The sequence below is a fragment of the Tinamus guttatus genome, unplaced genomic scaffold, assembly GCF_059628265.1.
Source record: "Tinamus guttatus ecotype Peru unplaced genomic scaffold, ASM5962826v1 Tinamus_guttatus_pri_ptg000489l, whole genome shotgun sequence".
In the NCBI taxonomy this organism is placed as follows: Eukaryota; Metazoa; Chordata; class Aves; order Tinamiformes; family Tinamidae; genus Tinamus; species Tinamus guttatus.
This window is the reverse complement of record NW_028289023.1, coordinates 2,878,404-2,899,928: the sequence shown is the minus strand read 5'-3', so window position 1 is coordinate 2,899,928 and position 21,525 is coordinate 2,878,404. Positions and strand designations below refer to the sequence as shown.

The 21,525-nt window shown below is 38.1% G+C and overlaps 1 protein-coding gene across 1 annotated transcript in view; it reads left to right on the top strand.

The window, feature by feature from the left end:
• COG5 (component of oligomeric golgi complex 5) overlaps nt 1-21,525 on the top strand; it is a 162,078-nt gene that overhangs the window by 119,216 nt on the left and 21,337 nt on the right. Inside the window, exons 12-15 of the mRNA XM_088533222.1 lie at nt 1,130-1,334; nt 2,554-2,715; nt 4,093-4,192; nt 21,120-21,230. Of these exons, the coding sequence (XP_088389348.1) occupies nt 1,130-1,334; nt 2,554-2,715; nt 4,093-4,192; nt 21,120-21,230 (578 nt within the window). The remainder of the gene's footprint in view (nt 1-1,129; nt 1,335-2,553; nt 2,716-4,092; nt 4,193-21,119; nt 21,231-21,525) is intronic.

Below are 21,525 nucleotides of genomic sequence, written 5' to 3'. Positions count from 1 at the left end.
AGAGAGAGATTGGATTTTTACACTGCAACTGCTGTTTTTACTTTGCTGCACCTGAACTGTGGGAAATAATGTTTGCAAGAAGTTGTTTTTTAATTTTTGAAGCGAAACTCTGCATTCAGCATGGGAATGTTCATTTTTTAGCTTGTAAATTCTAAGTGAGGGAATTGACTGACCTCAGTCATAAACCTCTGGATCATGTAGTTTGGACAAAGACTAGACATTATCAGATAAGTGACACAAAAATACAATTTTATGACAGAATTTACAGAGGGTGATAACATCATTGTCTGCTTTTGTGAGGTTGGAGCAGACTTTATAAACACCATTTTGTCAAATAGAATTATTCTAGGTCACAAGAGATGTGAATCCTCCAGTATTCAAAAGTAGAACACATTTAAATAGCAGGAACGGCTGGGAGAACTGGGGCAGATGTCCGGAACCTGAAAATCTCTAAGTGAAAGCAACAGAGTTAATCCCCTACTATAATGGTACAATCCATAAAGTATGAGTGATCTTAGATGAAGATTAATATTGGTCATTGAACCAGTTGTACATTTGTTTCATTTCCTGCCACTTGTGGCTTTTCTGATAGTTTAGGCTGAAAATAACACTGCCTTTTTTGTGCTGGCTTTGTCATATTTTATTTGACAAGTGTGGGGGTTGTATTTTTAGGCACCTTATTTCAAGACATTTGCATATAAGCATGGGCTACCCTCATCAGATTTGGTAGTCTGGCTTATAGAAGTTACCTGGCACTTTTTTAACTTTGTGTCTTGAAAGTTCTACAAAACTACACCTTTTCCACTGCTACGCTAGAAAACCTCCAGGTGTAATCACACTTGTTATTTAAATGAATAATAATAAGTTCACTAGCAAGCAATTCATTACTATAATTAGTATATTTATTCTACAAAATAAAATTGTCATGTCCAGTTTTTAAGCTGTGGAATTCATACTGGTGCTTTAGAGGCTTAGCTTAGTCAGCTTCATTTATTGTGATAGCTCTTAGCACTTTGAAATTAATTTTAACTATTACACTAATAATATGCAGACATATGTATTGCTTATATGAATCAAATAAATTCATTTGAACTTAGCAGTGCTCGTTGCTTTCTGTTTTATTTTGCAGCCTCTATGTTTTTGAAACAAGCTTTTGAAGGAGAGTACCCTAAATTACTGAGGCTTTATAATGACTTGTGGAAACGCCTGCAACAATATAGTCAAAATATTCAAAGGAATTTTAACACAAGTGGAACTACTGATCTCTTTGCTGAACTGCAACAAATGGAAGAAGATACACAGGACATATTTATGCAAAAGAAACAAGACTATGAGTATGTATTATGAACTCTAATGCAATAGAAAGTTACATATTTTTAAGACCTTAGTGTTTAGGACCTTAGACCTTAGCCTCTCCAAGAGGAGGCTTGGGGGGATCATACCAGGGTGTATAAATATCCGATAGAAGGATGTAAAGAAGATGAAGGTAGACCCTTCTCAGTAGGACCTAATGATAGAACAAGAGACAATGGCCACAAACAATAGTCAAATAGAGGAAATTCCATTTAAACATTAGAAAACACTGGAGAGATTTACTGGGAGATTGGTTACACACGGGAACATTTTACCCAGAGAGGTTTCCATCCTTGGATATACTGAGAACCTGGCTAGGCAGACTTGAACAACCTTCTCCAGCTGATCCTGCTTTGAGCAAGTGGGTGGACCAGGTGATGATCTATTGAGTGATTCTGCAGTGAAACTGCAAGTCATTAGAGTGTGCCAGGCACTCTGTTTGTAAGGATACAGTTTGTATGTTTATTGCCTCCTAGAAGAAACATGGTATGAGTTGTAGATACCGCAAAGTTTAGTCTGTAATCAGACTCATCATCGTTTTAGAGTTATATAAGATCAAATAAATATGTTAGGTAAGATTTCTATTGGCTTAAATAAGTTCCTCTGCAATTAGCAGGAGACTTGTCATTGAAATTAGTAGGAGCAACGTAAAACCTCTGTCAGGCTTTTCTGACAATGAGGTAAAATGTTTGAGAGCTGCTACTCACTCATTTACCAAGAAATAAGGACTAAAGCTTATTAAAGGTAGGTTTAAGCAGTTTATTTCTGAGTTTTTATATAAGCATACATAGAGCAAGAGAGGTTTTTTGAATGTTTTTTTGTTTTTAAAATATATCATTGAACACAAGCCATCTGCTAATGAAATACGTGACTACAGAAAGGTCTATGATTGCAATCCTGGATATTTCCCTGGTGGTTTTAGTGTATCTCAAGAACAGCTTGAAATAGGGGTTTCACATGGGTCTTAAGGAAAGGGCAAAGAACTCTGTTGAACTACACAGAGCAGTTGTCCAAGTAGTTGTGGAATTCAAGTGAAAAGCAAGCTGTTGTACACTGTCCAACTATCTTCAACTATGTGTGTTTAGAGAGCAGAAGGAAAAACTGGGTTGGATATTGCAAAATATGCACGCTCTGGAAAGATATAACAACACTATTGCATATTTCCATTTAAAATGTAATAATTTTGCATTATACCCACAGCCCAGAAAAGGCCTTGAAAGATTCACTGCAACCATATGAAGCTGCTTATTTGTCAAAATCCTTATCTCGACTCTTTGACCCTATCAATCTTGTCTTCCCTCCTGGAGGTCGTAATCCTCCTTCTCCTGATGAGCTTGACAGCATAATTAAGACTATAGCCAGGTATGCAAGTAAAATACATTGCAATATGTGATTTTCAACATGTTTTTCCTCCTACGTTGTAATTATAGAAATGAAGCGGTAAAAGTTAGATTGCTTTTCAATTATACAAATGATTAGTATTAAAATTAAGTCAGGGTTTCTGTTTGCATTTTTTTGTTCTGCAATAACTAGAATGTTCATTTAGTCTCTTCTGCGTGTAAACATGAGAAGTTTTACTGTTTTTGGTTTACATAACAGGAGAAAGAAGCTTCAAGCATATTGTAAATGCCTGATATCTTAATTATTCTGATTGTATCAAAGGGAAAATGATATTTGCTTGGCTGCAAATAATAATCCCTGATGTAAATAATCTAGCAGAGTGAGACAGAAAGATAATGGATGAATGCAACTATTTTAGGCAGAACTTGTAAAATGAGATATTTAAATTCCTAGTGGAGTATATTCCCTGCTAAGTTTTTTTGGTAAAGAGCAGTATGTATAATAGAAACTAAAAATCATGGGCAATATTCCTAGTATGTGTGGGAAGGTAATACTAAAGCTCAACACCTCACTTTTGATTATGTGCTTAGCACATCCAGTATCTGTTCTTGAAGAGAAAAGGGGAAAAGACCATGAAAATACTAAAGTTTTATTTGAGCTTTCTTGAATGACCTCTAGCTAGTGATGTCTGGGGTCCTGCAGAGGTCTCAGAGAGGGGCATGTTCTAATGTCAGGGCACCTGCGATCTCCCCAGGTCTTGGGGAGAGGTCAGTCTCATCACTAGTAGCATGATGGGCCCTCGAGATTGGCCTTGGCCTACTCTGTGGTCCCAGGAGACCACTTAACAAATTCAGCCCCAGCTGAGGGGTGTCCGTGGGCTTCCATGAACATGAAATACTGGAAGCGAGCTAGAATTTTTTTTCTCTTTGGATTGTTGCTTGTCATTCCTGTGGGGCCTCTGTTACTCTACTGCTTTGCCTAAAATACAGCTTATTAGTTGTGTCAAGCTAAGGCATCCCCTGGGTATTTCTGCAGAGCTCATATTATTCCAGAGTTGAATGACTATGTATTCACCTGTGATGTTTGAAGACTGCTGCCAAACCTTGAATGTAGTTAATTGCAGTCAATATTTTTGAATGGAATTACTAATAGAGGAGGAGATTTCATGCTGAAGTGTCACTCCTAAACTTTGCTCATTTTTACCAGGAACACTCTGCACATAAAATTCCCAAATGACTTGTTAAGCTGTAAACTGAATTACAGTGCTTATAAAGCTTTAGTTATGTGTGTGACTGTCTCTAAATTGTTACACCATATAACTGTGCATTAATAGATAATTTCCTGTCAGTTAAATAATGCATTTAGTTTTTAACTAAGATTTGTAATCTTTGATTCTAGTGAGCTCAATGTGGCTGCTGTTGATGCAAACCTCAGTTCAGCTGTGGCAAAAAACGTGGCTAAGACCATTCATCTCTACGGTGTAAAGTCGGAGCAGCTTGTAAGTAATTCAAAATTTCTAAAATGGTCTGGTTTTCTATATAAAATGTTTTCTTTTTTGTACCTTTACAGTGCAACAATCATACAATCCATTGTAATTTCCATTGTATCTGGTAACATGTTCAGTTAAATTCTGTCTTCAGATGAACACATGCAGGTCTAGTAACAGCAAAAAATATTGTATAATTCCAAACTGAACTTATATTGATTTACCTCAACCATTCTATGATTCTGTGATTAAAAAAATTACAAAATCTAGTGGTTCTCAAGTAAAATTAAGACAATTCCATTAAATTTAAAATTTTCCAGCATTTGATAGTCCATCAATTATATGACTCATCTTCTTTATGGTATTAAAACCAAGACTATTCAGATACATTTTTTTCAGTATATGCATGAGAATTTGGGCATGCTTTTTCCTTAGTATGTATTTATCTGACCCTTGATTTGGGGTGTGTTTGCTGCTGTCATGTGCTTCCAGTGATTTGTCATTCACTGTTGTGTAGCGGGAAAAAACAGAGGAAGGGGAGGGATGTCCCCAGGAGTCAACTGGAAGGACGGTGAATATCATCATATTATGAGAAAATAAGATTAACAGATTTCCAGTGAAGTTGGTTCCTGAAATATTAATGCTTTTATTATGTAGAAATTAAAACTAATTTGTACGATACGCAGACTTGCAAGAAGTTAAGAAGCTACTTGTATCAAGGGTCTCTCTTTAGCAGCTTTAACTCTGAAAATAAACTCAGATGTGATAACATTCATTTACTGCTTGGTTCATTTAAAAACAGAGATAGTTGCTAACAGTTTTTCACAGCAAATGGTTAAAAATATGGCAGGAATTTAGTTAGTAGGGATTGCGTTTACCTTTTAGGCATGTGCTGTCTTTGAATACCTATATAAAAATGAAATCCGGTAGCAAATACTTGATTTGTAGATGTGTACCGTATCTATTGGATGAATTATAACTTGCAAACTAGTATTTGTAGAAAGAACATAGGGAACATAGGAACATAAAATCTAAAAAGAAACATACATGCTTATGTTATTTTACTATATATTTAGAATACAGTTATTTAGCTGGCTGTTCCTTTAAAAACACTAAGTCATGACTTCATAGGACTTTGTAATTCCAGAGCGAAGTTTGCTAATAAAAGAAAACAGGATATTCTGTAGGTTGCCCTACTCAATATGAGTAAAAACACAAGCTCATGTCCGTATTTATGCCTGTGGAGTGCCAGGTGGTAGATGCACTTAGTTACGTGCTTCAGAGTATCATTTAACATTGTAGGTTATGTTAGAAAATGCCATTAAACTGGAAAAATAGACCTCTCAGGTGTACCTGTGAAAGTCTGAAGTCTGAAGAGCTCATCATCTCTATTAGAGCTTCTGTTTGGCCAGTAGTTTGTTCAAGAACATTTATAATTCTGCTGGCAAGTTCTTAAAATCGTGAGAAAAAGGATATGCAGAAATAAACTGAGAAGCATATGACTTGAGGCTTTATATTAGTTGATTTTAAACCAAATGAAAGCAGGACTGAAAGGAGCCTAAACCTTTGAAATTACTGATTTGAATAACTGTGCAAGTAAAACCTAAACCTGAATAACTGAGAGATAGGATTCCTTGAACTGGCCGGATGAACTTGAAGACCCATCATGAGCCTACCTGCAGATAGAAAAGCAATATAAGCTGTGTGTTGCACAACTGTAGGAAGTGGTTTCGTTTCCTTACTGATAGCCATGCTAAAACTTTAAACACTAGAAGGGCTCAACTCAGATGCTGTCATAGGTATTTTGTGCTATCCTCAAAGTGCTGAGGTGTCTTGCCTGGCCTCCAGCTGCCTTTCCAGGGCGCCGCTCTCCCACGTCCTGTGTCATTTTTTGCCAGCCCTGTTGACATCACTTAGCGCATTTTGGTGTTCTTTTGCACCTATATTTAGGCAGCCAGATTGAGCCCAAAATGCCTACCGTGAAGAACAGGAGCTATGTGGGACATCACTGTTTTGTTACATTTTTGTGGCATAACCTAAAATGCGGTTGTCATTCAGTTCAGGCTACAGAGATAACTTTATAAAACTGAGAAGAGTGTCTGAATAACATACCCATTGAGATGCCTGATTTCCGAGAGCACGGTACAGCAGAGGTAATGATGGAAATTAATTTCTTGGAGGAATTCACAGTTAGTTTTGGTCCAAATTAAAAACGAAAGAATCTCAAAACCTTTAGTGAAGGAAGGTGAGGGCAGGGGAGGACACTTTTAAGAGTCATATGAAATATTTTTATGTTTTGATTTTATAATATTGCAGGTGGATTTGAATTATGAAAAACTGAAATGTGCAGTACTAAAAATGTGGAAATTAGATATTCTGATGTAAATAATTTTCTGTTAAGAAAACTTTCTGTAAAGAATATAATGATTTCACAAAAAGGAATTCCATTTTACTAAGATAGTTGGTTTCATCCCTGTTTCTCCACTTAGTTTTAGAGAGGACAAAAAAATAAAATTTGTATTCAGGACTCAAAGATTACAACGTTGAGTAAAGGCATAATATAACAATCTGCATTTATAATGCTACAGTGCTTTTGCTAAAGCAAAAATAAGTAAGAAAATTGGTCTTTTAATATGCATCCCAAATGGTTGTTTCTATTGCTTCTGACTTTCTAGCTTTGAAGGTTTTGCTTCCAAGACTTCCCCCATCAATAACTAGTTATTGGTGTGTCTGAGACCAATTCTCATATTAGCCAGTTCAAATGATTTCAAAGAAGATGTAAATAGGAGTTTATGAGCAGCAGGTGGGTATAATCTGCTGGGTGAATCCTTGGCTAACCCATTGATGGTCAATGTGGTTGGTTTATGCTGTGAAACACTCCAAGTTACTGTCCTGACTGCACTTAATGCAATTGCAAATGTTCTTCTTATACAGAGGTCCAAGGAATAGGTATGCATTAAGATTGAGAAAAAAATATATATTTCTGTTAATTTAAGAGTAGTACCTTTTAACTTCACTCTCCATGACATGTTTTGTTATGTGATGCCAAGGAACTGTGCTTGGCATGTTTCCTGTGTGCCATTATTATTTTGTCTCTTCTTGTTCACGCTTTCCATAAATCAAGAAACAGAAACATCCTCATAATGATTGCAGACATTGCAAGATTTCTGTTCAGTCACTGTTTCTACGTCCTTCTTATTTTACCTTGGAGGAGAGATTATCAAATCTGATCGTTGTATTTTAGATGAATAAGAGTTGCCTTCTCTGCATTTCACATTCTGGCCCATTGCTTATTTTTTAGTGTAACTGCTGCTTACTGAGCCAGAGTTTGCTTACTAGCCATTTTTTCACATGAGTAAGGTGGGCCAGATAAAAAGAACACTAACGTGCTTGTACTTCCTGTATAAACCTATGCATGAGTCTTGTCAGCCACCCTTCCTGAAAACCGAAAAAAGCTGAGTAAGTTGTTTTTGATTGAGTATCCCTGGTATTTTATAAAAGACAAGAATCAATAACACTCCTTGTTGCAGAAATGTTGACCCATTTGTGTAATGTGTAGTTGAGAAGAGACAAACAGAAAAGAGTTCACTAAGCTATTAAATGCTTCTGACGTAGCAGCAATAATTGCATGGCAGGTTTCTGTAGGTATGGCTCTGCAAGAATGTTCCATAATCAAGAAGTGAACAGATTTTGGCTGTCTGTTTTTGAAAAACATGATGGATAGATTGCAGAAGTCCTTTAAATTCTCACTTCATTTTGTCCTTATGCCATTTTAAATTGGATTTCTATTTTTTTTATAAAAAAATGTAAATGATAGTCAGCTGTTGAATGAATTTTTTTTAAAAAAAGTGTTTCCTCAGTCGATTCCCTGTGATATAGTCTTTTATGGTGCTGGAATTTGAATGTATTTAAAAAGTTATAATTCTCATAATCAAAAATCTGTTGCAAGTTTGCAATCACAGTTTCAGTTTGACTGTTGTTAGAGATATTTCTCTTACTGGTAGAGATGTCTTGCAGAGGGAAGTCATGAAATCTTGAGACTCAAAAGTTTTGGAATTTTACAGGATTTTTGCTTTTGCCAACGAGGAGAAAAATAAACTGTTAGATCCATTCTCCTCATAGAGATTGAAGATGGAAGAGCCCTACTTGGTCACCTGGTGTAGTCCCTTCCCAGCACAGGAGTGTTCCCGGCAGTGTCTCCAGTCGGGATTTTGGTTGCATTCTTTCTACCTTTTGATGAGTGGTGGTTTCCCTTAGCTCGTGTACTGTGAGGGGTAGTGTCAGCGCTGTCTGTTCTCCGGGGTTTGTGCTGTTTCTGTCAGCGTTACGTGTGGTGCTGCGAGTGTGAAAATGCAGTTGTTTAGACAAGGTGGGATTCTCCCACTTTTGGAACCTGGAGACCTCTTACTAATTTCCTCCCTAAAGTCATCCTGCCAGACTATGTTTATTAGTTGTAATTGGAGCCCCCCAGCCATCCCTCCCTATCAGTGTTGGGGTGTCTGTGTCTTCCTGCCTCTTCCCACCAGAAGGCCCAGCTGTCAAAGACAAAACAGCCTGTTGCCTTGTTACCACAGAAGTAAACATTTATTTACAGGAATAAGATTGTAAAAATCAGGTTGCCCAGCTGCTTTCCCAAGCAGATGGGGATGATTATGCTATCAACCTCTGGAGATCTGAACTCTCCCAAAGGTCATTTTTGTATTTGGGTGCATAAGGGAGTGCCAGCATGATTTTAGCAGACACCAAATCCCTCTGTGGTTCCCACAGATGTCAGAGCGCATTCCAGTTCCTCTCCAACTAGGGGGACTAGCTCAGGCCTGGCACCATGCTGAGCACAACCTTCTTGTTCATCTTCAAGCACGAGAAGAGCAAGTTCGTGTCTGCATGAAGTACAGGCAAAGCCAGAACCTACTTAACACTAGGGCAGAGTTGCGATTTTCTGTAGTTTGAAAAAGTTCCTAAATCAGGAATGTTTATATTTTGTGAAGTAATGTCTGTTGGAAAAAAATGGTTAAAAAAGAGACTACCAGATAAAATCCTGTCAGCAGGCAGTGGGAATCCTCCCAGTGACAGAGGTGTAAGCAGTCATAGAGAGGAAACTGAAAAAATGGAGAAGGAAGGTAGGTGTCATGAGGGAAGGAGGAAATAGAGACTTGGAATTGTTCTTCCATTCCCCTAATTAGACGTGGCTGGACTTGTGCATCATATATCATACAGAAGTTGAAGATTGAGATGACATCCCGAAAGAGGGGCTGTGGATGGGGCTCTGGGAAAGCTACTGATCCATCCTTGGTCCGTAGCTCCTGGCTCAGGCTCATCTTCCCATCAGGATTTTAGTCTTGGCAATGGGCATGGGATTTTCTGGTTGTCAGGTTTGCCTGATATAAATTGCTAGGAAAGTTTTAGCTCTGTACAGAGGAGAGAGCACAGTCCTTACTAGCGTTTAGAAGAATTTTTCCCCTTACCTTTTTTTTTTTTTTTAAAAAAAAAAAAAGAAAAGATGACACTTGATGCATTTCAGCTGTATTTCAAAGTTAAAATGATAAATACCCAGGAATAGAAGTAAATTTTGAGAAGACAGATTAAAGAGCTGACATGAGTAACTCGAAAAGTAGAGGCTCCTCACCAAAGCCCAGATAGTTGTTCTGTATTCTCAGAAGTCTTTGACTTAAATATTTAAGGGCTTCTGGTACTGAACTTGCCAAAAGAAAAAATCAGAGAGAGAATTTTACATTCTGGTTTCCAAAATATCAGACCCCTGTACACTTGGTGCACACAGAAGTGTGTAAAGATTTTTCTTTGGTAAACTATATTTGTAGATTCTGTTGTTTTGAGGAAAAAGTCTGCATCAGCTGATACACGTGATAGAGTAGAGAGCAGGCAGCCTTTTTCTTACTATCCTGGGTCTCGGTAATATATTGAGAGTCGTTGGCATTTACTTAAGTAAATATCTGAGTTACGCAATGTTATATATCTCTTTAGAATATACACAGATAGTAGAGCACTATGCAGTAAAGTGCTAGCATTTGGCCAGTATGAAAAGATTCTTAGGAAGTAACTGCGAAACTTTGATTTAGGCATATGTGAATTATTTTTCAATACAAAAGGTGTCACTAGATTTTGGGTGGTATAATACAACTCTGAATACTTAACTAGATTAAAGTTTAAAAATAAAGTAGCTCTGATATAAAAAGATATTATTTCTGATACATTATTTCTAACTAGAACTATACTAACTAGTATTACTGGAGCTGTATTAGTGTGAGGTGTTGTTATCCATCATAAGGATGAGTAATATGAATTTCATCATTGTTTTTAGTGCACTGTTCTCTAAGAAAGCAAATATCACAAAAGAGCAAGAGACAAAGAAAAACGTAACAATTCATTGTCCGTTAATCCTCTCCTTCAGAGTGAAATGCTGATATATCCTAATCACTCCCTACTTGTCCCCAAATGGTCAGGATTTGCTCTTAAGAGAGAACATGAATGTGGAAAGAAAACATATAGCTGCCCTTCAGACCAGAAAAGGAAGCGTTTCTCTTAAGGTCTGCTGCTTACAGAAGTACTTTCTTCGCCAAAGTAAATGAGCCTGTCTGATCTGTTTGAAGGTAAATTGAAACCTGTTCTGATTTGTATTGGCCTCACCTCGGGGATCAGCAAAATCTGTCCTTTTTGCTGCAGAAAGCCGTTGTATTAAGTTCTACACTGTCACACAAATGTTAATGCTACTCGGGCTCTGTCAGTTGAGAATCCAAGATGACACAGATTTGTGACCAATGCGCAGGACTCCCAGTTGCTATCGAAGCCACGAGCTTCTGAGTTTCCAGTGTAGGACAGTATGTCCTAGTACTGAAAAGGACCTGGGAGCGTTGTGGGGCTCTACGTGCAGAACGAGTGGCCTCCTGCTAGCGAGGCCTTGTCCCTCCAGAGCGCAGTGGTTGCCAGCTGGGCTCCTGTGGAGGTGCTCTCTGGGAGGAGGCATCTCCTGAGCAGGGCTGGACATTGCTTGGGAGAGCAGCCAGGCACTTCCGAGGACCGGCCGCGCAGCTCGGCGGCGCGGGCGACCGTGAAGCGGCGTCCGGGAACCCTTCCTGACGCTGCTTCAGTTCCTGCCGTGGGTGTAGCCAGTGCGTGAATGACACTGAAAGGGAGATGCATGCAAAGTCTATTCAAGAGGAAGCTTAAAATGCTGTCAGATTAAGGTATTTTTTCAGATTTCATACTGTCTTATTTCTGATGTAAATAATTCTCTGAGGTACAGTGAGGAGATGCTGTTTTCTTCTGTGGTAAAATCACTTTTGTTCCTAAGATTTCTTTAGGCTTCAGGACCATCAAAAGATACGCTTTCCTAAATACATTTTTCTGTCTGTAGTGCTTGTCAGCCATGGTTGCCTTATTTTTGGGTAGCATATGCTGCCTCTACAAGAACTGTAGTCCTTGAAAAGTGCACAGTTGTCTGTAGTATTGTGGCAACTCAAAATGTTCCTGGACGAGTGCTGGGAAACCCTGGGATATTAGATCTTTTCAGTGTTCAGGAGTTTTTTCAAATGCTTTTTTCAAATAGCCAATTTTTTTTTAATGCCAACTCAGTGGGCACCTTTTGGGATACCAGTGCACCCCATCTCTCTGCAATTTGATAATATGTTTTTAATGAATGCAATGGATGGATACATAGGCTGAGGAACATCTATCTATCTGTCATGTTCAGATATTTTTAGAGCACTGATCTTTGTAATGCTGATCAGCGCCAAATGTGTTGTGTAAGATTAGCATCAAAATATATATAATGGGAAATCAGCTCTGCTATGTCCATTCTTAAATTACTTTTAGCATTGCCCACAAAACTGGCATGGCTCAATGCATCTCCCTGCCACTGTGTTTGTCCCTGTCCTACAGGAGTCAACCTTAAAGATGAGGTTCTTGTCCCTCAGACCTTTTCAAACAGAGCTCTCTTCCCTAGTGCTTCAAATAAGATTAACAGGCAACTCTGTGTGTTTGGAAGATTTTAATAAATGCCTGCTTTCCACTAGCGCCGAAACCGAGAAAGCCAATTTATGTGTTGTGGCCCTTGAGGCAAGCCAGTTTTCATGTGAACTTGTGACCTACAGGTGCAAACTCCTGTAGTCTCCTTTTCTTTCATCTTCAGCTACTGTTGTTTTCTGTAATGCTTCACTGGATTAATATCTTACTGTTAACAGTAATGGCCATTTTCAATGGATATTCAGCATTAATATCTTCCTATTAAGTATCTTTGATCTATTAGCTAACTGTCCAGAGTAGGTCAAAATAGATTTTCTTTTTTGAAGTTAAAGGGGCAGATTGTGAGAAAACAGATCATATTCCTCCTAAACCCCTCCAAGAATTTTGTTTTTGTCTTTTAAATTTACTTCAAAAAGGCTGATCCTTTCCTTGGAGTATGATGAAAAGCCAGTTGGTAATTAGTGAGGTTTAAAGTAGATGACAACTTTATGCACATCCCACCCCTCGTCATAACTATTTCTGATGCTGTGGCAGATGAGGCTTTATTTTTTTCTTTCTTTGCACATTTAGTGTGCTCCAGATACGTAATAGTCACTGGAAAATAGCCTGCTGCTTGTCTGTGGTGCTGTTGTTTCTAAAGCTTCATTCTATCATGCTATGGTTTAACTGGTCTCTCAGAATCTCTCCCTGAGATTACTGTTACATGTGCTCTGCTTTTTGTTTTTAACTCTAATGTTTAAAATAATGTGTTATTTATTGATGCTTTTTCTTGGTTTGTAAACATTGTTTCAATGAAGAGAATGAGGAAAGAAAATGCTAAAAGACCAGCTGGAATTTTCTGCGTAAAATCTGAACTGAGAAAGAGACAGCATCTTTACATGGAGCTTTCACAACATCATTTACAGAAGGAAAAATGCCTGCCATGCTGAATTAGGGGAGTGAAGATGTAAATAGGATGTGTGTAGTGGGTTTTATAGATTATAAGGAGAACAGTTTGCTTTTGTCCAGAATGTTGGGCTGCACTGAATGGGCTACCCTGTTCTCCACTGTTTGTGCCCCTGTCTGCCTAGTCGTAAGTAAAAATATCCATATCACGTTGCAAGAGAGAAAGATGTCGATGTAGGAGGGCTGTAATTCGGCTTCTTAGGGAAATGGAAGAAAATTAAGACGTCATTTATGGAGTGGAGTGTTTGTTGGGGGTCTTTACCAATACGTAAAAATATACCAATTTGGACATACCAAGTTTATACCAACATGCAAAAATGCAATGTATGCCAAATAAAAAAGGTTTCACTCAGTTTATACCAGTCTGAAAGCTTTTTGTTGGTGCGAGCTGCGTATCAGTTAGGATGTTTACTGGCATGAAAATATGGTTTGGGGTGTCTCCTTTTTTTCTCCCTGGTTCCTCTGATACAGCTAAATTTAGCTAGTTGAATAATTCAACGAAGTGGGAGAGAATGGTGAGGAGAAGGAGAGAGAAAAGATTTTCTGGAACAGAATCCTTCCTATGGAGGGAAAATACTGTTCGTATATTGGAGTTTTAGTACCAGATTTAGATTCCAGCAAGTTTATGAGGCCTGTGATAGTTTTGAATTGAAAAGCATGATGGATCCTCACTGTAATGAAAGAAGGTAAATTTCTAATTGTCATTTTTGCTATGTGATCTTACAAGAATAAATCCCCGTCTCGGATGATATATTTTTGAATATATTGAACTGTGAGCTTTCCTTTGAGGATGAAACGCAGTTCAGGACATACTGCAACAGTGAGATTTGTCTGACAGCTCCAGGAATATGTATCGAGTCCTCCTGTCTACACGATGAATATTGTGAACTTTGGAAAAAAGAATGAGAAGTAGTGAGCTCGCAAATAGCCAGTAACAGTAGTGAAATGATGCTTAGGAAAAGATTTTGTGTAATAGACAAGTCAGTTACAATGGTATAAATGCTGTGAAAGATGAAATTGTCCTCTGTCCTTTCTGAGATACATGTATTAGTGTTTGTATTGTGTTAAAGCAGTTAATTTGAAGACATGGCGTTGCTGTCATTGAAACCATGCATCCATGCTGCTTAAATGAGAGAAGACATAAGTGTGTATTCAGCATTGGGCACATTAAAGGAAGGCATTAATAGGTATTTCAGTGGAGTGTGTGGGAGGCTATTATATTGTAGAATAATTCCAGGAAAGAGTACTATTTTGCTCTACACTAATAAAAACTAAAGATAGCAGGAGGTCTAATGATCAGAGGTCTGATAAGGTTTTGTAAATTCTGTTCTTCTCAATGGGAAGATCACAAGAGTTTTGTAAGAAAAGCCATTTGAAAGCTAATTACCATATTGCCTAAAATTACATAGAAACTCCTAGCTCTTAAGACCACCACTCCCACTACCACTCCCCAATTTTTGAAGTTAAATTACAAATCTAGAGGAAAGAATGATATTACAAGTAACTTCATGAAACATTTTCTTCATTCTCATGTTGCCTTTTGCCACTTAGAGCATGACTCACCTAACACATGTGCATTTTGTTTTAAAGATATACTGGCTAAACTCCAACAAAGAAACTATCCAAGCAGAAAAGGCTGAGTTTGAGTGCACTATAACTTCATTTTATCTTACTGGGAAAGTGGATTAAAAGACTTCTTTGAGCATGTAATTTTGCTAACAGGTAGAAAAAGAGCAAGACTGCATGATCCTTACAGTATTTTGTATAGTACTTTCTAAATTGCTTCACACCAAATTAAATTCTGTGATTCAGAAGGAATTTAGGTATGTTTAGTTGAATGCATGTCATGACTTTGGAATGTCACAACTTTGGAACAGCTCATGACTTGGAGTTTGACAATGTAAAGCTTGTTTGAAATTTCCACAGTGGTGAAGGATTATAATTGAAATTACTGCATGGACTGATGCAAATGGCATTTAAGCAAGCTGGTTGTGGTTTTTATGTGTAGGTGAAAATCACCATACCCCCTTGGATCTGCCATTCTCTTGTGTCTTGGGAATGGATGTCTCCTCTTCTCTGGAGGTGCCTTCTCAGTATTCTCCATTTGGTTGGGACTCACAGTTCTTTGGATGACATAAAATATGATTAATCTTTCAGTCATTAATTTGGCAAGCATGAAAAAATCATTAAATTGTTACAGTCAGAGGTATCAGGATCAACACACGTTGTCCCTGAAATCCTCCTGAGATTTGGTTTAGTCGGCTGGAGAAATCTTGAGTCTAGAAGAATGCAAATAAAAGGGACGTGGTTTTCAAAAGCTGACAAATGATTCCAGCTGCTTCAGGTCTAGGATATTCCTTGAAAGAACTGGGTTTAGGTGAGTTGATGCCAAGTGCTTTCTGAAAGAACTACTTTAAATTGTCTCATTTAAGGACTATGAGCCACTACCCGCTGTTGATTTTATCCAGTGCATTTTGTCTCAGATGATTCAAAGGTTTACAGATAAATGCTATATTTTTTGTCACAGAAAGTCCGTTTTCTATTTTTCTTCCATGTCTCCTGCTTTTGAAGATAGTAAGGAAGGAAAAAGAAAAAAGAAAAGATTCCTGAAGAAACAGTTAGATGGTTGCTGTTGTTCAGACATGAAGAGTGTGAACACATTGTTTGCTCTTTTCCTTGGTCAAATATCTCTCTCATGTTAATTTGAAATTTTTTTCTTCCCAAGGAATGGCTCTGTTTTCTATTAGATTTTGAATGCTGTCATCAAATAGATCATCTCCTATATTCCTGGAATATAGGAGGTACTGTTTTTTGAAGAAGCAAAAAAAAAAAAAAAAAAAATGGAAGCTACAAGAATGCCCTGAGGGTACAATAGAATATTTTAGTGTATATTTTAAATTATTGCCTGAGCCTATGGCCTATTCTTTTCATGTCTCGAAATATTTCTTCTTCTTTGAAATATTAATAGTTACTTCAAGAATGTAAACACTTGTTTACGATTTATTCTTAAATTTTATTTGGTATTTTTTAAAGCAAAACTTTTTTTTAATTTAGTCAAAGAACTAATTGATCCTTGACATATCCATTGAAATCTTACACTTTGAACCTCTAGACTGTGTTTCTGTTCTTTTTTCAGTTTGCCTGCTAAGTAGCCAATAGTCTAGCTGGTGTGGCTAAAGTTAAATGGTGTCATGTTTTTACATAAAGCAAGAAGCAGACTCCAGTAAACTTGTTTTTCTTCGATGGGATGAGATTGTAAAATGTTCCTTCCGCCATATGGAAAACATTAGACCTGGTAGGAAATCATCCCAGTTATTTGTATCTTACGGGAGAAATCGCAGGGCCAAGCCCTATTGACTCAGAAACTCTGTAAGTGGATTCTGTGTTTTATAAGAAGTTGTAGTGATCAGGCAGGAGGCCAAGTACCAGATGGATTGACTACTTTCTGCCAGAGGTATGGCCACATGAGCTGCCTCTGTTAGGAATGTATTTATTCTTGAAAATGTCAGCTTGACAATTGGAGTTCAATTTGTGCTATCAAAACACATTAGTCTCATGATCTTAGAGCTAGATCAAATGCTTTGTCAAGAGGCAGTACTTTAGTCGTATTTTGATTTAAGATCCTCTCAGTACTCCTTCTAAATTATGATGTTATTGCCTGCTCTTTAAAGAGTGGATTTGCTGAAGCTGTTTTAGGTTAGAGAAATGAAATAAATGGAGTTCTCTGAATCTGTCATGAAGGATACACTCCACTCAAGATCTTAGTGTGAAACTGAGCTTTTCCACATTTTTTTTTAATCCACGGAGGCAATGATAGCAGAACAACAATCAAATCTTTCTTCTGAGCTGCCACCTGTTGCAAGAGGGGAAAATAGTTTCTTGGAATCAAAGTTAAATTATAAACTCTTGAAAAGATTTATCAGTAGACTGAGTTTTTCTATGGGAAAGAAGACAAACTCACCATTTATTATAGCCTAAGAGAGAAGACTGATGATTTGACTCATGCCATAAACTAAATTCTACACTCACAGCTTTATGTTGAAAACAAGAACTTAACTTAAAGAAGTTGTATCGCAGCACATGCCTCAGCATGTGAGATCAAATCTTGCTGCCAAATTAAATGTCTGTTCATAAGAATTTATCATAAAAATGTGTTAATCCAAGAAAACTAAATCTAGGTGTTTCCAAGACATATTTCCAAAGCAGGGTGCAAGTAAATCCACAGTGTGGAAGTTAGTCTTACATCACTTCAGACAGAATAGATATCTATATCTTCATTATTAATTTAAACTCCCTTTATAGTTAGTGGAGAGAAATCGGTACTTACAGGTGCATTTACTCATCCCCTAACACAGGTCTCTAGAATGAGTTAGCCGAGTTATTTGGTGGAAGTATTTATTTCCCTCTTTTATGATTTCTGGTATTTGGTCAGGTGAGTCACTCCTGAGATCTTCTCTGCCGTGTACCACACTGGCCAGACATTAGTCGCATGCAATTTTGAAGCAGCATGACTGTGTCAGTGTACTGAAAGATCCAAATGAGTAGAAGCTATTTTATTGAAGGAATTTGGTCAGAGCACAGTGCAGGTCATGGCTTCCAGTTTCTTGACCGTATCAGGCATGCCAGCTTCTGTGGAATTACTGGATTCGAGGACAAGTCTTCTAGCCTAGCTTCCTCCAGCTAGGTAGCTGTTGGTTTGAATCTGCCAAACGTCAACCTCCTGCCTTAGGGAATTATCCTCACATGGTTCTAAGAAAAGCAGTACCTGCAATGTTTCCTTCTCGTTTTAGTCTAAGAGCTGCATTTTGAGTTTTTATGGAGTGCTTCGTGTCCCTCTGTGAAACGGATGCTCATGTTGACATTCTTCAGGGTGCCGCAAGTCTCAGTCCCTCTCCTGGTGCCTAAGTGAATGGTATAAAAACCCTTGGCAATATTTGCCAGCAGGAGATATTTTTCTCTCACTGACATGTCATATTGACAGTTGTAGGTTGTGTTAGGAGGTTAATGCTGACAGGGGAATGGAGTGCCTGTGGTTTACTAGTGCCCATGAAATTGCACTAAATAATAGGCAAAATCTGAGGTAAAAGTGAAAAAGGCCTACTCAAGCGAGAGCGAGGAGGTTAGAGATTTAGAGAGGGATGCAGAGAAGTGAAGCAATTGATGCCTCTGGTCACCACTCGGTCAAGGGAGGCTTTGTCACGATTCCTTTTCCCCTGTATCCTTTTCAGCTAGCAGGCTCATGCCAGGCTAACTCCCACAGGGACTGGCAGTACCCTGGTGGGGAGCTTTGCCTCCTAGTTTATCCTTTTCCAAAATAGATTCAGATTTTACCTTTCTGTCCTCCCAGTTTCTGCATAAATGCACCTCGATACATGTGACTGATTGAAAAGACATCGGCCTTTCTTTCATACACTAATGCCCTCATAGTTGGCATTCCGTGAGATTGCCTTGGGACTGTGTCTCCAGCCACATGGATGTGGCTTCACACTTACCTCACTTCATCTGTTTACACAGTGCAATTCCCAGCAGACACATAAGAAAGAGTAACATTGCCACTGTGCTTATCTGCACAGACTAAATAGAACACAGAACTTTAAAATTACTTGCTGTATAAATGAGAATGATGACTGTGGTTCATTGGCAGAACCAGGTACGACAGGAAGCAAGCACAGTGGCTCCTGGATGATAGCATGTTTAAATAAATGGGACATAAACATAGTTTATTGGAACTAAGGAGATGCATTGATGATATTTGCTTATGTGGATAAAGGATTATATGATGGATATCAGAGGATTAAAGAATTCAGTCTGGATCACATGGGAGACACTGAGATAATGATAAGCTTGCTGAAATTCAGATCCGTGTGAGGGACAAAGTGGATGTACAGGAACGCAGCTGGATAAGGCTTCGTACCTTATGGCAAGATCACTGAACTCGCTGTGGTAACAGATTTGGGAATGAACTGCCAAGACTGCTGCATGGGGGGCATGTCCATGGCCAGAGTCAATGGGAAGCAGCCTCAGCAAGCTCTGGGCCACCAGGTCCAAGGTCTGGATGTTTTCAGGTAGTGCATGTGTAATTATGGAACAAGAGTTTCTTGTTCCTGCAGAAGGGCCTTGCTTTTCATGTAAGGGGTAAGTTTTTTCATCAGAGGAGACAGAGACATTGACATTTTAAAATGATTTAAAACGATTATTCCATGAGAAAGGAATTGTGAGATCTTTACAATCAACTCTGAGGGACTGAAATTTAAGAGATTAGGATGAAACACTTCACTGTTCTAACAGAGTGTCTCTTATGCTTAGTAAATGTTCAGAAAAACAGTTGCTTGTGTTGAATGGTCTGCACAATGCTTAAAAAAAGTTTGTGAGAATCTGTGAGTGTGGTCAGCTGCATGGACAGGGTGTTTTTCTCCACAGCTGCTTGTTTATTAATTTGTGAAGCTATGAATATGAGAAGTAGAATTTTAAAAACTCTTCAGGTCTGTCAGACTGAAATACTAGGAAGCAAACAGAAATGTACCTAGATTATATGGCTGTTCTCATCAGGAAGGAAGGAAGCTGCTGGAGAAGATATACTATATTTATCTGCTAGTCTGAAGATGCATTCTAATGTCAAATGAGATGCTGAAAAGCTGTTTTTCTCTGCCAAAGCTGCAGAAATACATTTATCCTGAAATAATCCTTAAATTTGAAGAAATTGGAATGAGCTGATATTGTCACTGTGATGCTCTGCATAAAGCTGTGTTTCTGTGTGCTTGCAAGAACTTGTCTAAAGCTTCGTTATTAGCAACGCTTTGCTAGTGTGATGTTTGTGTTTATGCTGAATGGAAGCTGTGACAACTACAGGAATAGCCTTTCACTAGTAAAGATTTATTGTTTCACATAAGAATTTTTATGTTATGTTAAGAATGTTATGTTTATTCCTTTTTTTAAAAACAGTTTTCATTACTAGGTATTTAGTTTTAGAGCAAGAGCTGCCATAGGAGCTACAGCTTTGTTGTGAAGACATACTTCATAAAAGTCTTTTGATGGCTTGTTCAGGGACTTGGGTATACTTTTGCTGAGATAATTTTGGAGCTGGGCCTCCTCAGAACTTTTCTGGAGAATAGATTTGTATCCTGAAATATAAATATAGCTAGTGAGATAATTATACCTCAGTAAAGCCTTGTATTAATAGCAATTCTTGCTGTAATATTTTGAAATGCTTTTTCTAGAATTCACATACTCTTTGGTATTTTTGTTTGTTTTCTGTAGCTTTCTGTACAGAATAAATTTTCTAGTTGTTTTCCAATTACAGTTTATTTTAAATAATAAATATATGCTGTGATATCCTTACCAAACTATTCTGTAGAAATTTGGTATTTCTCTCTCATTGTGGATCTTTGATTTCTGTGGAAATGATAAAAAATGCATGCATTGTGGAGGTTAAGCATGAAGAGGTTCTATTTGATTTTTGCTGAATGATTCATACATAGAGCTCTCCTTAATGACAAAACTAACATTTTTGGTCCTTGCATTTCTTTTTCCTGTACACGTACAAAGCAGGAATGTGTAGACAGCTGTAAGCCACCTGTTAGAAGAAACGGAGTTTTTACTGAGAGGCTTGAATGGCTGTTAGATGTATGGACAGAAAGCTAGGGTGCCATTTCCAGTTCTGCTGCTGGCTTCAACCATCTCCTCAAATAGGCGACTTCAGCTGATGCTTAGATTGTCAGGCTTGAGATGTGCTGGGCTGGGTATCCCCAGGAGATCTGGGACTGGCTGCTGGGGTTTTGGAAGGTGAGGCAGCAGCCTGTCCTGGGTCTTGTTCCTGCTGTTTGGATTCTGTGGAAATGTTGGTGCCTTTTGTGGCAATCCCATGACCCGAGGCAAGAGTTAAATGGAAGAACATTGTCACCAAAAAATGAACTATGGCTTCCAGTCATGAACTAGATTTAGATAATTACCATTTTTAGGTGATGCCCTGTTTAAAGAATTAATACTGTTTTAACAATGTGTGCCATCCCTGCAGCTGTCGACCCAAGGAGATGCCAGCCAGGTGATCGGGCCTCTCACGGAGGGACAGAGACGGAACGTGGCTGTGGTCAATTCCCTCTACAAACTACACCAGGCTGTCCTCAAGGTGGGTCTCCGTTCATACATATCTTACTGACACAGTGTTAAGTTCTTTGCTGTGTTGTATGCTTAGTTTCCTATTAACGGATGAAAGTTCCTATGGATATATTTTGAAATATTTATTTGGAAAGCTGCATAAAAGAAAAATTGTATGTGCAAATGAGGAGTAAATTCCAGCAACTGAATGTGTTTGATGTGTTAGCATGTGTTTGCTTCCTCCTGGTATTTTTTGGCTTGCTTATTTTCTTATTATGTAGTATTTTTCTGGTAAAATAGGAAGCTATCAAAGACATAATAGTACA